Here is a 12,493-nt window from a genome sequence, read left to right on the forward strand (position 1 = left end):
TATACTTAAAAGTCATATCTAAGGTCTGAATGGTAAGGATTTACTTATTCTATTCCTTATAGGACTAGGGTTTGGTTTAGGGGTAAGGGTCCATGATCCATGGTGGACCCTTCTCAATTAATTAAGGGAATTTAATTCTCTTTTAATGGTAAGTAATTAAATAATTAGTCTGGGTTAGAGGCCGTAACACGGGGTGCTACACCCACACTGTTGCCCAGGCCGTCGCTGCATCGCACTGCCGCCGCTCCGCGACACACAGACACGCTGCCTAACCTCCCCGACGTCCGCTGCACTCCCGACCGCCGTTCGCTACACTGTCGTCGTTCGAGGTATTTTTTTAATTATTATTAATTAATTCAAATTTTAGTAAATATAGTTATATTTTAGGGTTTATTTGTATTATATTTGTAATTATTATTGATTTATTTTGAATTTTGGTAAATATATTTTCATTTTATGGTATATTTGTATTATAATTGTAATTATTATTAATTTATTTAGAATTTTAGTAAATATATTTGTGTTTTAGGGTTTATTTGTATATATTTGAAATTATTATTAATTTATTTCGAATTTTAGTAAATATATTTGCATTTTAGGGTTTATTTGTATATATTTGAAATTGTTATTAATTTATTTCGAATTTTAGTAAATATATTTGATTTTAGGGTTTATTTGTATATATTTGAAATTATTATTCATTTATTTCGAATTTAAGTAAATATATTTTCATTTTAGGGTTTATTTGTATTATATTTGTAATTATTATTAATTTACTTCAAATTTTAGTAAATATATTTACATTTTAGGGTTTATTTGTATACATTTGAAATTGTTATTAATTTATTTCGAATTTTAGTAAATTATCATTATTAATTAATTATTAGATCATTTATTGCAAATAATCTATAAACTTTAAATTATGTGGACTTTTTATATGCATGTGAATTTATTTAATTTGTACAGGATACTAAGTCAAGCATTAGTTAGAATATTACAACTAGCTAGCTTAGTGTATTCATTACTTAGTGTACTGAAAAACTAATACTCCTAACTAGTCTACTCTCGCCACAACAATTATTTTAGATATTTGTTGAATCAATATTAACAAAAGTTTAATTGGAATTAATATTATCCTAGATTCACTTGTGATGGATAAAAGTTGGATGAATGCTTCTCGATTGAGTACAGAATATGCAGCCGGAGTTACAGAATTTATAGAGTTTGCAAAACGTCATCTTCAAATAATGATGCGATGTTTTTTTTTGTCCTTGTAAGAAGTGTTGTAATCTAAAACTATTAAGTGCAAAGGACATATATGATTATCTAATTTGTAATGGAATTAATCCAAATTATACAAAATGGATATGGCACGGTGAAGGAGGAGGAGGGACTAGTACATCTAACATGTATGTTGACAACGAAGCAAATGAAGATGATGAGTCTAAAGATAGGTTGGACGAAATGTTCCGTGATGTTGGAGAAGAGTCCACCAATCGATCAAATGAGTTGGATGAATTATTAAATGATTCAAAACAGCCTTTATGGCCAGGGTGTTGTAAATATACTCGGTTATCTGCTGTTTTGAAATTATTCAACTTAAAAGCTGGGAATGGATGGAGCGACAAGAGCTTTACTGCTTTACTTGATTTAATAAAGGATATGCTTCCCAGAAGATAATGGACTCCTGAAGAATACATATGATGCCAAGAAGATTATGTGTCCCATGGGTATGGAGTATGAAAAGATACATGCTTGTCCTAACGATTGCATATTGTTTAGGAATGATTACAAAGAATTGAATGCATGTCCAATCTGTGGGGCATCTCGGTACAAAATAAGAGAGCATGTTGTTGGTAAGGCAAGTTCGAAAGAGCTACCAGCTAAAGTTATGTGGTATCTCCCAATTCTTCCAAGATTTAAGCGTATGTTTACAAATCCAAGCGACGCGAAAAACTTAACCTGGCATGCAGATCAAAAAAATTCTGATGGCAAGCTTCGACACCCGGCTGATTCTACTCAATGGAAAACCTTTGATAATGTTTTTCCTGAATTTGGCATTAAGTCGAGAAATCTTAGACTTGGACTTTGTAATGATGGTATAAACCCTTACGGGAACCTAAGTAGCAAGCATAGCTCGTGGCCAGGATATATAAACGTCACCATGCAATATGGACAGAAACAATGCTATTTAGCCCCATATATTTTAAAGTAAGTTTTAATTGTTTCAAATAAAATAACTTATATATAATATACTTCTATTATATAATAACTTAAATACATTATTTATTTGTAGTGATCATTGGATGTTAATGGCAATTTGTCCTCAACTTAATGAAATCTATTGGTTTGATTCCATTGGAGGCGAGCCACGTGATGACATCAAAGATATAATTGAAACGTATGTGAACTTATAACTATTAATATATTATTAATAAAGTATGCATGATGCCATAAAGTATTTAAGTATACTAATCTCTTATAATTTTAGGTGTGTGAAATCAACAAATTTGTTGAGAAGCAATACATCAACTTGTTCACCAGAATGGACTAAAGTTTTGGTAAGTATTTTATATACATTAGTAAAACTACATATATTTTACTGTTTTTTATTAAATAAAATTTTAAATGTAATTTAATTCAAATGTAGTGTGCCAAACAAGTTGGAAGTATGGAATGTGGATATTATGTCATGAAATACATCCTTGAAATTCTTTCCAAAGAAGCATGTGCGGGAATTGATAAGGCATGTAATTTAATATAATACCTTTCTCATTCTAACTTTAAAAATGCTAGCTTACTAATTATTTATTAATTATCAACTTTGTAGATTGTTGAGAGAGTTGGTGGATCGAGCTACACTCAACAAGAAATTGATCAAGTTAGAGACGTACGGGCCGACTTCTTAATTGATGTATGGTTAAATATGTGAATAAAACTAATTGATCTTAGGTTGATAATTTTAACTTGTATTATTTGATAAGTATCAAATTGTGAGATTTATTAGTTTTATTACTTGTTCTATTATAAATATTAGATTCTACATATTTTGATGTGGCTGTGATGCAATAATTGAGCAAGTTTTGGATGTGGTTGTGAGTAATTTGAGCAGGTTTTTGGGTATAAATTGACAAATAAACTGTATATTAAAAAAAACATACAACGTCGGCTATTTAGTAATAGCCGACGTGTATATATATTAAAAAAAATAATAAATACTTTATAATGTCGGCTAATTGGTATTAGCTGACGTTGTAAAGTATTTAAAAAAAACATTACAACGTCAGCTATTTACTAATAGCCGACGTTGTAATGTATATTTAAAAACAAACAAACACCTACAACGTCGGCTATTTATAAATAGCTGAAGTTGTAGGTAATTAATAATTAAATTAAAATATATATATATAATGTTGGTTATTTAAATAACTGACATTATATATATTATATACAACGTCGCCCAGAACAACGTCGGTATGTAGCCGACGTTAAAAGCCTGCTGTGTAGTAGTGAAATGAAAGTAGAAGGTTAGTGAAATTAAAGTCTAAAAAGTACCAAAATGAAAAACTAAAATAAAGCAAAACTGAAGGAAACTTATTTGCTTGGGTTGCCTCCCAAGAAGCGCCACGTTTACGTCATCTTTGGCTAGACGAAACATGGGTTACACATCCACTACAAAAAAAACGCTAAAATAGCGACGGACTTTTCCGTCGCTAAACCGTATAGCGACGGACTAGCGACGGATGTCGTCCGTAGCTAAAAACCCCGTCGCTAGATTTTAGCGACACAACATTTTTCCGTCGCTAAATCTTGCGACGGAAGAGTCCGTCGTTAGTCAAAATAAATCCGTCGCTAAATTCCACTCGGCGACGGATTTGAAGAGGACGTTTGTGACCGAATAACAACCGAAGGTTCGGTCGCTATATTTAGCGACGGAAATTCCGTCGCTAAATTTCATTTGACGGCAGATTAGAAGACGAACTTTGTGACCGAATAACGACCGAATCTTCGATCGTTATATGTAGCGACGGAATTTCCGTCGCTAAGGCAAAAATAAAAACTTCGTCGCCACGGAATTTGCAACGGCTTAGCTACAAATTATTCCGTCGCTAAATATAGCGACTGACATGACCGCCGCTATGTTCCGTCGTTATTTTTACGACGGAAAGTATCCGTCGCTAGACTTTTGATTATTATTTGAATTTAATGTGATTTACCTACAACTTAGCGACAAAAATATCCGTCGCTAAATTTAACTACGGATTTTTTCGTTGCTATTTTGTTGCCTTACTACCATACGTCGCTAAATTTTAAAAAATAATAAAATAATTATACCCACTAATTAATATAAGAAACATGCATTAAGGCTATAATATAGTATTTGATTAATATAATTATAAAATATACTATATTAAAGCATTCAAAGTGAATAACAACAACAAAAGTATTGTAGTATAATGTTACATCATTAGTACCAGTATCAAATATATTAATAAACATAATCTAATCATCTCCTAAGTTTTTACCATTTGAATTAGCCGAATGTTGAGCTTGAGTACTTGGATTGGATAGCATACCATTGCGACGCAACTCATCCATCAAACTTGCAATTTGAGCTTGCATTTGAGCCTGCATTTGAACTTGCATTTGAGTTCTTTCAGCTTGTAGTTTAACTTCCATATCAGTTCTTTCAGCTTGTAGTTTAACTTCCATCTCAGTTCTTTCAGCTTGTAGTTTAGCTTCCATCTCAGTTCTTTCAGCTTGTAGTTTAGCTTCCATCTCACATCGCATGGTCTCTAACTGTTGGTTCATCATCTCCTTCATTGCCTCTTGTTGAACTTGTGAAGTAGCAGATGAACTACAGCTATTCCCGCTGATAAATGCAGATGACTTAGTCCCTAAGCCATAAATACGCTGCTTTTTTACCCCACCAACAACATCCACATACATCTGTGACATGTCTATAACTGGTGGGTCAGTTGAACCTTCCGCCTCTTGCATTACAGCATCACGTCGTGCTTGTATTTCGTCCTACAATTAAAAACGTATACAAAATAAGACAAGAATAAAGGATTAAAGGCATATAAGCACTCAAACAACGATTTTCTTTGACCTCAAACAACATATAAGACAAGTAGCATATACACACAAGAAGTTTAACTTTAAACTAAGAATACCTAAACTATTATGTTCATATTCATGGTAAAGCCCACAAGAACCTTAAAAGGGACCATCATCTACAATCATCTACAAGCTACAAGCTACAAAAACCATGTGTATTCCTTAAACATATATGTCAGTTTGCTGAAGTTTTATTCCTTTAACTCATGTGTATTAAATAACTCATCACACGAATGTAATATAAGACAAGTAGGTTATACTTACAGCGATTTGCTTTGACCTCTCATCAACGAATGTATCATCCTTCTTTTTGTGGGTATGCGCAAAGTACTCAAACAGATTAGGCTCCTTTTGAAGTTCAACCCGCTATTAAACAATCACAAACAATAAAATGATGCTTAAGATCCGTAAAATATATACAAATAATAAATTTTTATATTAAATGTATTACCAATGTGTGGAAGTGCTCAATACTTGATCTAGATCCTCCGGTATGTCGAGAACATCCCGTACCAGGTCCGGCTACCTCACTCATCCTATTTTTGCGTTGCTGTTCAGATTTAGCTTTCACTTCAGGCCTATCCCAATATGCCTCCCAAATGCGCCATGTATCTTCGTGTATAAAATCTGGCTTCCCAGATGAAGTCCGATTCTTCTTTATTCTGGAGACCATATCGGTATAGCGTGTTCTTGTTTGTGTTAAAAATGCTATATGTACTTGACTGTTAATAGTCTCGTCCCACTTGAAATATTTCTGTAACATTACAAATTACAAATTTGTCAAATATATGCAATATCATCCATAAGATGCATTGGACAAAGTTACTAACATAAATTATATAACATTCTAGCTTCAAGAATGAACCACACTATTTTCAAAAACATATCGTAAATTTACCTTAAATTCTTCAAAGTAGTATTCCTTGTAGTCATTAGACACCGTCTTCCAAGTATACCCATCAGGGTAAATCCTTTGCTTTAATATTTTTGTAATTGTATGTGAACATGTGTTAGAAGGCATTAACCTGTACATATAGAAATGATTAATAAAGATAAAAAATAATATACACATAAATGTAAACAAAAAAACACATTTTTACCTCCCATCCTCTATATGAACAATAGGCAAATCACAAGCAGTAGATGATCCTGCAACTGATGAGGATGTGGGTGGAGCAGTAGAGTCTGATGGTGATGGAATCGGCAATTCAGGTGGTGAACCAATAGAAGCAGGTGACACAATAGCTGGAGATACTATAGCAGGAGGAGGTGCCACAATAGGAGCCACAGGAGAAGGAAGTGCAGACGATGATGGGCTAGAACTCGGAAGTGTAACCGATGCACCGCGTCCACGTCCTCTTATGCGTCCAACTCTACTACCACCTCGTGTCATCTAAAAAAGTATAATAAAATATAATAAAGTTAAATAACATATAAATATAACATGTACATTTACTATGTAAACTATGTAGTAACTATCAATACCATTATCACTATCTCCTATTACTGAACCTCCACTTGAGTCATCTATTTCTTCCTCTAACTCAAGTTCATTTTCGATGTCACCATGTTCGCCATCAAATTCTATCACCCCACCATTTGGGTCATTCAAACGCAAAGGGTCTTCATCTATTTGCATAAAATCATGATTGTCGGTAGTTTCCTCTTGAAATGGTGCAGGTATTTGTGATTCTTCAGTAGATATAGATGATTCAGGAACTACTATTTCAGATCTCGCTTTAATTTTGCAAACAGCCCACCAGTCAAGTTTGTCGCGACGCAAACTTGGGTATGTACAATAATAAACTTGAGCAGCTTGCATTGCTAGAACGAATGGTTCATAGCGATTAAATCTACGCTTATGATTAACTTCAACAAGTTTATACTCAGAATGAATCTTCATGCCCACACTTGTCGGGTCAAACCACTCACACTTGAATAATACTAACCTCTTGATTGGTAAGCCAGGGTACTCTACTTGTAGAACTTCTACCAATCGACCATAATAATCACTTTCATCTACACTATAGTTTGTACCTTTTATGCAAACTCCACTGTTCATTGTTTCTTTAGCTCCACCATAACCAATGGTGTGAAATTTAAAGCCATTCACATAATACCCTGAATAGGTATTAACGCATCTTAGTGGCCCTTTTGCAAGATCCTTTATAAATTTGTTTGAAATGTTATTTGAAGGATCATGTGCCTGTATAATACATAATCTAAGTGTTAAAGTTTATTAAATAATTTGAATTTTAATATACATAATATATATACAAGTCTTACATAGTCATTGAACCAATTTGCAAATTCATTTTCCAATTTACCATCAATGGTAGTACTGGAAATGTTTGGTTGACTCCTCTTTAACTCCTCAATATAAACCCTTTAAAAAAATAAGTGGGTTAACATTTATAACACATTGTATAAGAAAATTGAACAGAGAAGTGAATTCTTACTCCATAAATGACTCCAGTTCTGAACAATTTAATAACACATAGGTTTGAGCAGCTTTATACTCTTCATCTGTCATATATCTCGCTTTTGCTTTACCAAATGCTCGACCCGGATACTTGAATATAGAAAGAGTTTCTTCATGTTCATCAACTACATATTCACTACTATCTGCATTTCGAGGCATGTTTCTGTGCTTCGTGCTAACATGGTCCTCAAAATAGTATGAACAGAACGATGATGCTTCTTCCACCAAATATGCATTGGATATAGAGCCCTCGACTTTCGCTTTATTTTTGACATTATTTTTTAATTTTCGAAGGTATCTAAACACAATTAACATATGTTAGTGACAATGTTATTATATGTTTGGAAACACATAAAACTAGACCAGCAATTATACCTCTCAAATGGATACATCCACCTATATTGAACTGGACCAGCAATCTTTGCTTCATAAGCTAAGTGGATTGGTAGATGCTCCATAGAGTCAAAGAAACTAGGTGGAAATATACGTTCAAGTTTACATAGAATGAGAGGTATGTCATTATCAAGCTTCGTCATTTCCTCAACTGCAATTGTAGTGGAAGTAAGGTTCTTAAAGAATAAACTCAACTCTGTAAGAACTTTCCAAACATTTAGCGGGAGCAACTCACGAAATGCAATTGGTATTAACCTCTGCATAAACACATGACAGTCGTGACTTTTCATACCAAACAACTTCAACTTCTTCATATCTACACATCGACTCATATTCGATGCATAGCCATCAGGAAATTTGAGATTCCTAACCCATTCACACAATGCTCCCCTTGCCGGTTTGTCAAGTGTGTAACAACCTTTTGGGAACTTTCTGGTCACAGGGTCTTGCTTCAGCTCAGGCCGCCGACAATAATCATTCAACTCTTCTCTAGATTTATATGTGTCCTTTGTTTTTCCAGTAACATCCATTACTGTGTTGAACACATTATCAAACACATTTTTTTCTATATGCATGACATCCAAATTATGTCGTACTAAGTGTGAACTCCAATACGGCAAATCCCAAAAGATACTTCGCTTCTTCCAACCGCAAGTTTTGGAAATTAATCCATTAACTTCATATGCATCCAATTCAGTGACCTTTTTAAGGCCTAAAGTCTCAATCTCTGCAAGGATATCATATCCTGACCGAACAGGTGGTGCCTCAGTTGTAACCGCTCTATTCTTAAAGAATGCAGTCTTATTCCTACGAAATGGATGATTCGGTGGCAAAAATTTTCGATGATTGTCAAACCACGATTGCTTACTACTGTGTTTTAGGGTGAAGGCATCCGACTTGTCCATGCAATACGGACAAGCTAACCTCCCAGCAGTGCTCCACCCGGATAACATCGAATATGCAGGAAAATCACTAACTGTCCACATAAGGGCAGCTCGCATCTGAAAATTTTGCTTCTTTGAAATATCATATGTTTGAACATCGACTTCCCATAATTGGTTTAACTCCATAACAAGCGGTTGTAAAAAACATCTATCTTCTCTTTTGGATTTTTTGGACCTGGAACCAATACGGTCAAGAACATATACTCCTCCTTCATACACATCCAAGGAGGCAAGTTGTACGTTGTAAGTATCACAGGCCATGAGGAGTATTGTTGCCCTGATTGTCCAAATGGTTGAAAACCATCGGTGCACAGACCTAACCTGACATTTCGAATTTCAAATGCAAAGTCAGGATAAGTGTCGTTAAAATGCTTCCAAGCAAGCGAGTCTGAGGGATGACGCATGATTCCATCTTCAACTGAATTTGCATGCCACTTCATATCATTTGCTGTAGCATTAGATGCATACAACCTCTGCAGTCGAGGAACCAAAGGAAAGTAATACATTTTTTTGTATGCTACATTAGTTTTCTGTCGTTTTGTAGTACCACGAGAAGTTTGTTTAAATCGAGGGTGGGCACAAAACTTACACGTTGTCATATCTATATCTGACTCCCAATATATCATGCAGTTGTTCTTGCAACAATCAATCTTCTGAACCGGCAATCCCATACCCCGTAATAGCCTTTTGGTTTCGTAGAAGTTGTCAGGAACTAGATTATCCTCCGGAACAACTTCTTTCAAAAGTTCAGTGAATTGATTGAAGCATTTTTCTGATATGTGATTCTCTGATTTCAAGCTCATAAGTCGAGCTACAAGAGACAACTGCGAGTGTTTGTTACTCCCAGGCCACAACTCTTGATCTGCAGCTTTCAGCATGTCATAAAACTTTTGGGCCTCAGGATTTGGAGATTCTTCTATTTCATCCACATTAAATTCAGGACCAGCAGCATCCATAACCATTGTGTGGTAAGCATTAGATGCTTCTTCACTAGCCACTTGAGATGGGCCACCAACGTCTTGATCAACATCTAAATTGACATTGTACTCGCCATGGAAGCGCCAAACATAGTAGTCTGACACAAATCCATATTTTGCTAAGTGGTATTTCACGGTAGGCACATCTAAATACTTGGTGTTTTGACACTTGCGTTGATTACATGGACACTTAATTCTTTCCCCGTCCATCCAACTATGTTGACTAGTAGCAAATTGGATGAAAGTTTCAAGACCAGCCAAAAACTCTTCGGTGAGAAGACCATTTCTAATACGTGTATACATCCAATGACGATTTGAACTCATTGTATTTATCACCTATTTCAAAATATTTTTCAATGCTACATTTCATTTTTTTTTTGAAACAATCACTGAGACATTCAAATAAAGTTGCAAATAAACAATCATGCATTCATAAACCTCCGGTACCCACAGGCGGTTTAGCCGGAGAAAACACATGTGCCGGTACCCACAGGCGGTTTAGCCGGAAAATAAACAACAAATAAACAATCATGCATATTTATAAACCTCCGGTACCCACAGGCGGTTTAGCCGGAGAAAACACAAGTGCCGGTACCCACAGGCGGTTTAGCCGGCAAATAATAAAGAACAAATGAAAATTTTGTAATTTTTCATACCTTATCAATCGCAGAAGAACTTGAAGAATCTTGAGTGTAATAATGCGATTCCCAACCAATATTTGTGATTCTTGACTTGAAACTGCAATTATACAATGATATTATTGGTCGCTTAGACATTTTGAGCTCACAATTCAAAGACAACAAATAAAACACAATAGCTAACCATATATTATTAAAATTTAAGAATATTTATGCATTCATATATCCGTGTTGGAGAACATGTTTTATCCATCCACAACTATGTTAAACATTAGGGAAAAGAAAGGGGATTAGCAGCCTAAAATATAAAGTAAAAAGTAAAGAAATAATGCTTCCTAGAGGTATGACACAAACTGTTTGAGAAAATGAGAGGTTTTAGTGTAATAATTTGAGCAGAGATTAAAGAAGGGTAATTGTTTTTGTTGGTCAGCCTTAAAAAATGCAACTTGCAAGACAACATATTAAGCAACACAGGTTGTTCCAAGAGATTGTCTAAAGAACTAAAAGTAATTAGTGTGGTTCATGGATCAATGCTAACATAGGTTGTTCCATTTTTTAGTTATTATACTTGTAAAGAATTCGATGGATACCTGCACCATTATATACTAACACTTGCATTTAGTAATACTTGCTTTTAGAGTTAAGCAGCTAACACTTGCACCATTTTTTAGAGCTGAAGTGGCAAAGTTTGAAGCCACAGCCAAATCTGGGTTGATGCATGCCACCCCATTAAGAAATAAGTTTTTGGTGTTTTTTGTGTCTGCCACACAATAGTCTTGGAGTGGATCTGGGTCAGATTTTACTAGCTTCACAACGAAACTCAGGAATACAATAATGGCTTTCAACAGAAAGGGTTTGATTCTCATTTTGCTCTAATCTGATCTGATCTTATCTTGTGGGGTAATATAATGCAAGAAAAGAAAAAGAAAGGACAGTGCATATATAGGGGATGTAGAGTAGGTGAGAAGTATGGAAATTTGTGTCCACTTTGGGAGAGAGATTGAGTAGCTTAAGAGCATTACAAGACAAAAATGGAAGCAAAACCCATCAATGTTTGTCTGAGAGCTCTGCAACTCCTTTCTCTTTGTGCATTTTTTTAAAGTAGTAATAAATCTATGTGTTTATCTTGAAACAATTATTTTATAATGTTTGCAATTATTACTTTTTTGTCATAATTTTTTTTTTCCACATTTTCCTCTTATCTCTTCCCTACTCTCTTTTATATGGACCTAAAAAAACCAACAAAATTCTATGCACATGGATGAGCTTGCTCTAATGGGGGATGGGATTTTATTCCAGCAAATACAATTTTTTGTGAGACCAACACTGCATTTTCTCCTTAGTAAATGATTGGAATAAAAAATTGTGTTGTGTGCCCTGGTTTTATGTGCAAGATAGAGTACTTAGGTGTAAGGTCATTTGTAGGTACAAATCTGCAGAAAGCAGAATGTGACACAACATTGTTAGATGGTGATTGAATGGTAGGTAATCTAACTTGTTGTTGCTTAATCTGATGTTTTTTGAACCAATTCATTAGACTAAGTACTCTGGAAGCTAACACTCACATAAGCCAATAATACAAGGTAATTCAGAATTCACTTCTTATCTCTAATTTCCCACATTCATTATCATCACCATTTACTGTCTACCCTAACCCCCATCTACCTGCCCACACCACAAGAAAAACGCAGGACAATCACAAAGTAGGAAGCAGGAACCCTAGTGATAAAATTGCACTACTGCTATTGCAACTTAGGCTTAAAACCTATCATAATCTCTTTATTTCACAAATTATATATGGGGAAGCCATAAACACACATACCAAAAGGATGCAGGTCAACCGGCGGCCGACGGAGCAAGCAGCGGCTGGTTGGCTGAGGAAGCAGCGGCGGTCGGCGGGGCAAGCAACGGCGGTCGGAGGCGATGCAGGGGCGGTGG

General features: G+C 35.0%; 2 protein-coding genes across 2 annotated transcripts; both read right to left on the reverse strand.

Moving 5' to 3' along the window:
• Positions 1 to 5,000: 5,000 nt before the first annotated feature.
• LOC109168298 (gliding motility regulatory protein-like) lies at positions 5,001 to 6,716 on the reverse strand. The gene is made up of 4 exons (XM_019317313.1): positions 6,607 to 6,716; positions 6,222 to 6,514; positions 5,386 to 5,487; positions 5,001 to 5,031 (listed from the first exon to the last, which is right to left on the reverse strand). The coding sequence occupies exons 1-4, from the start codon at positions 6,607 to 6,609 to the stop codon at positions 5,001 to 5,003; spliced, it is 429 nt and encodes a 142-aa protein (XP_019172858.1). The 5' UTR covers positions 6,610 to 6,716.
• An 891-nt stretch (positions 6,717 to 7,607) lies between these two features.
• Positions 7,608 to 10,241, reverse strand: LOC109168299. Its single transcript, XM_019317314.1, has 2 exons — positions 9,532 to 10,241; positions 7,608 to 7,693 (listed from the first exon to the last, which is right to left on the reverse strand). The coding sequence occupies exons 1-2, from the start codon at positions 10,239 to 10,241 to the stop codon at positions 7,651 to 7,653; spliced, it is 753 nt and encodes a 250-aa protein (XP_019172859.1). The 3' UTR covers positions 7,608 to 7,650.
• Positions 10,242 to 12,493: the final 2,252 nt, after the last annotated feature.

The sequence above is a fragment of the Ipomoea nil genome, unplaced genomic scaffold (assembly GCF_001879475.1).
Source record: "Ipomoea nil cultivar Tokyo-kokei standard unplaced genomic scaffold, Asagao_1.1 scaffold3195, whole genome shotgun sequence".
Taxonomy (NCBI): Eukaryota; Viridiplantae; Streptophyta; class Magnoliopsida; order Solanales; family Convolvulaceae; genus Ipomoea; species Ipomoea nil.

Excerpts from the sequence above, each read along its gene's own strand:
- LOC109168299 (XM_019317314.1), bottom strand. The coding sequence starts at position 10,241 with ATGAGTTCAAATCGTCATTGGATGTATACACGTATTAGAAATGGTCTT. Across the intron at positions 7,694-9,531 it reads TCAGATATAGATATGACAAC|TATCCGGGTCGAGCATTTGG; the intron begins GTGTAAGTTTTG and ends TCTATATTCAAG.
- LOC109168298 (XM_019317313.1), bottom strand. Across the intron at positions 5,488-6,221 it reads GTTCATATAGAGGATGGGAG|CGGGTTGAACTTCAAAAGGA; the intron begins GTAAAAATGTGT and ends ATTGTTTAATAG. Across the intron at positions 5,032-5,385 it reads AGAGGTCAAAGCAAATCGCT|GACGAAATACAAGCACGACG; the intron begins GTAAGTATAACC and ends TTTTAATTGTAG.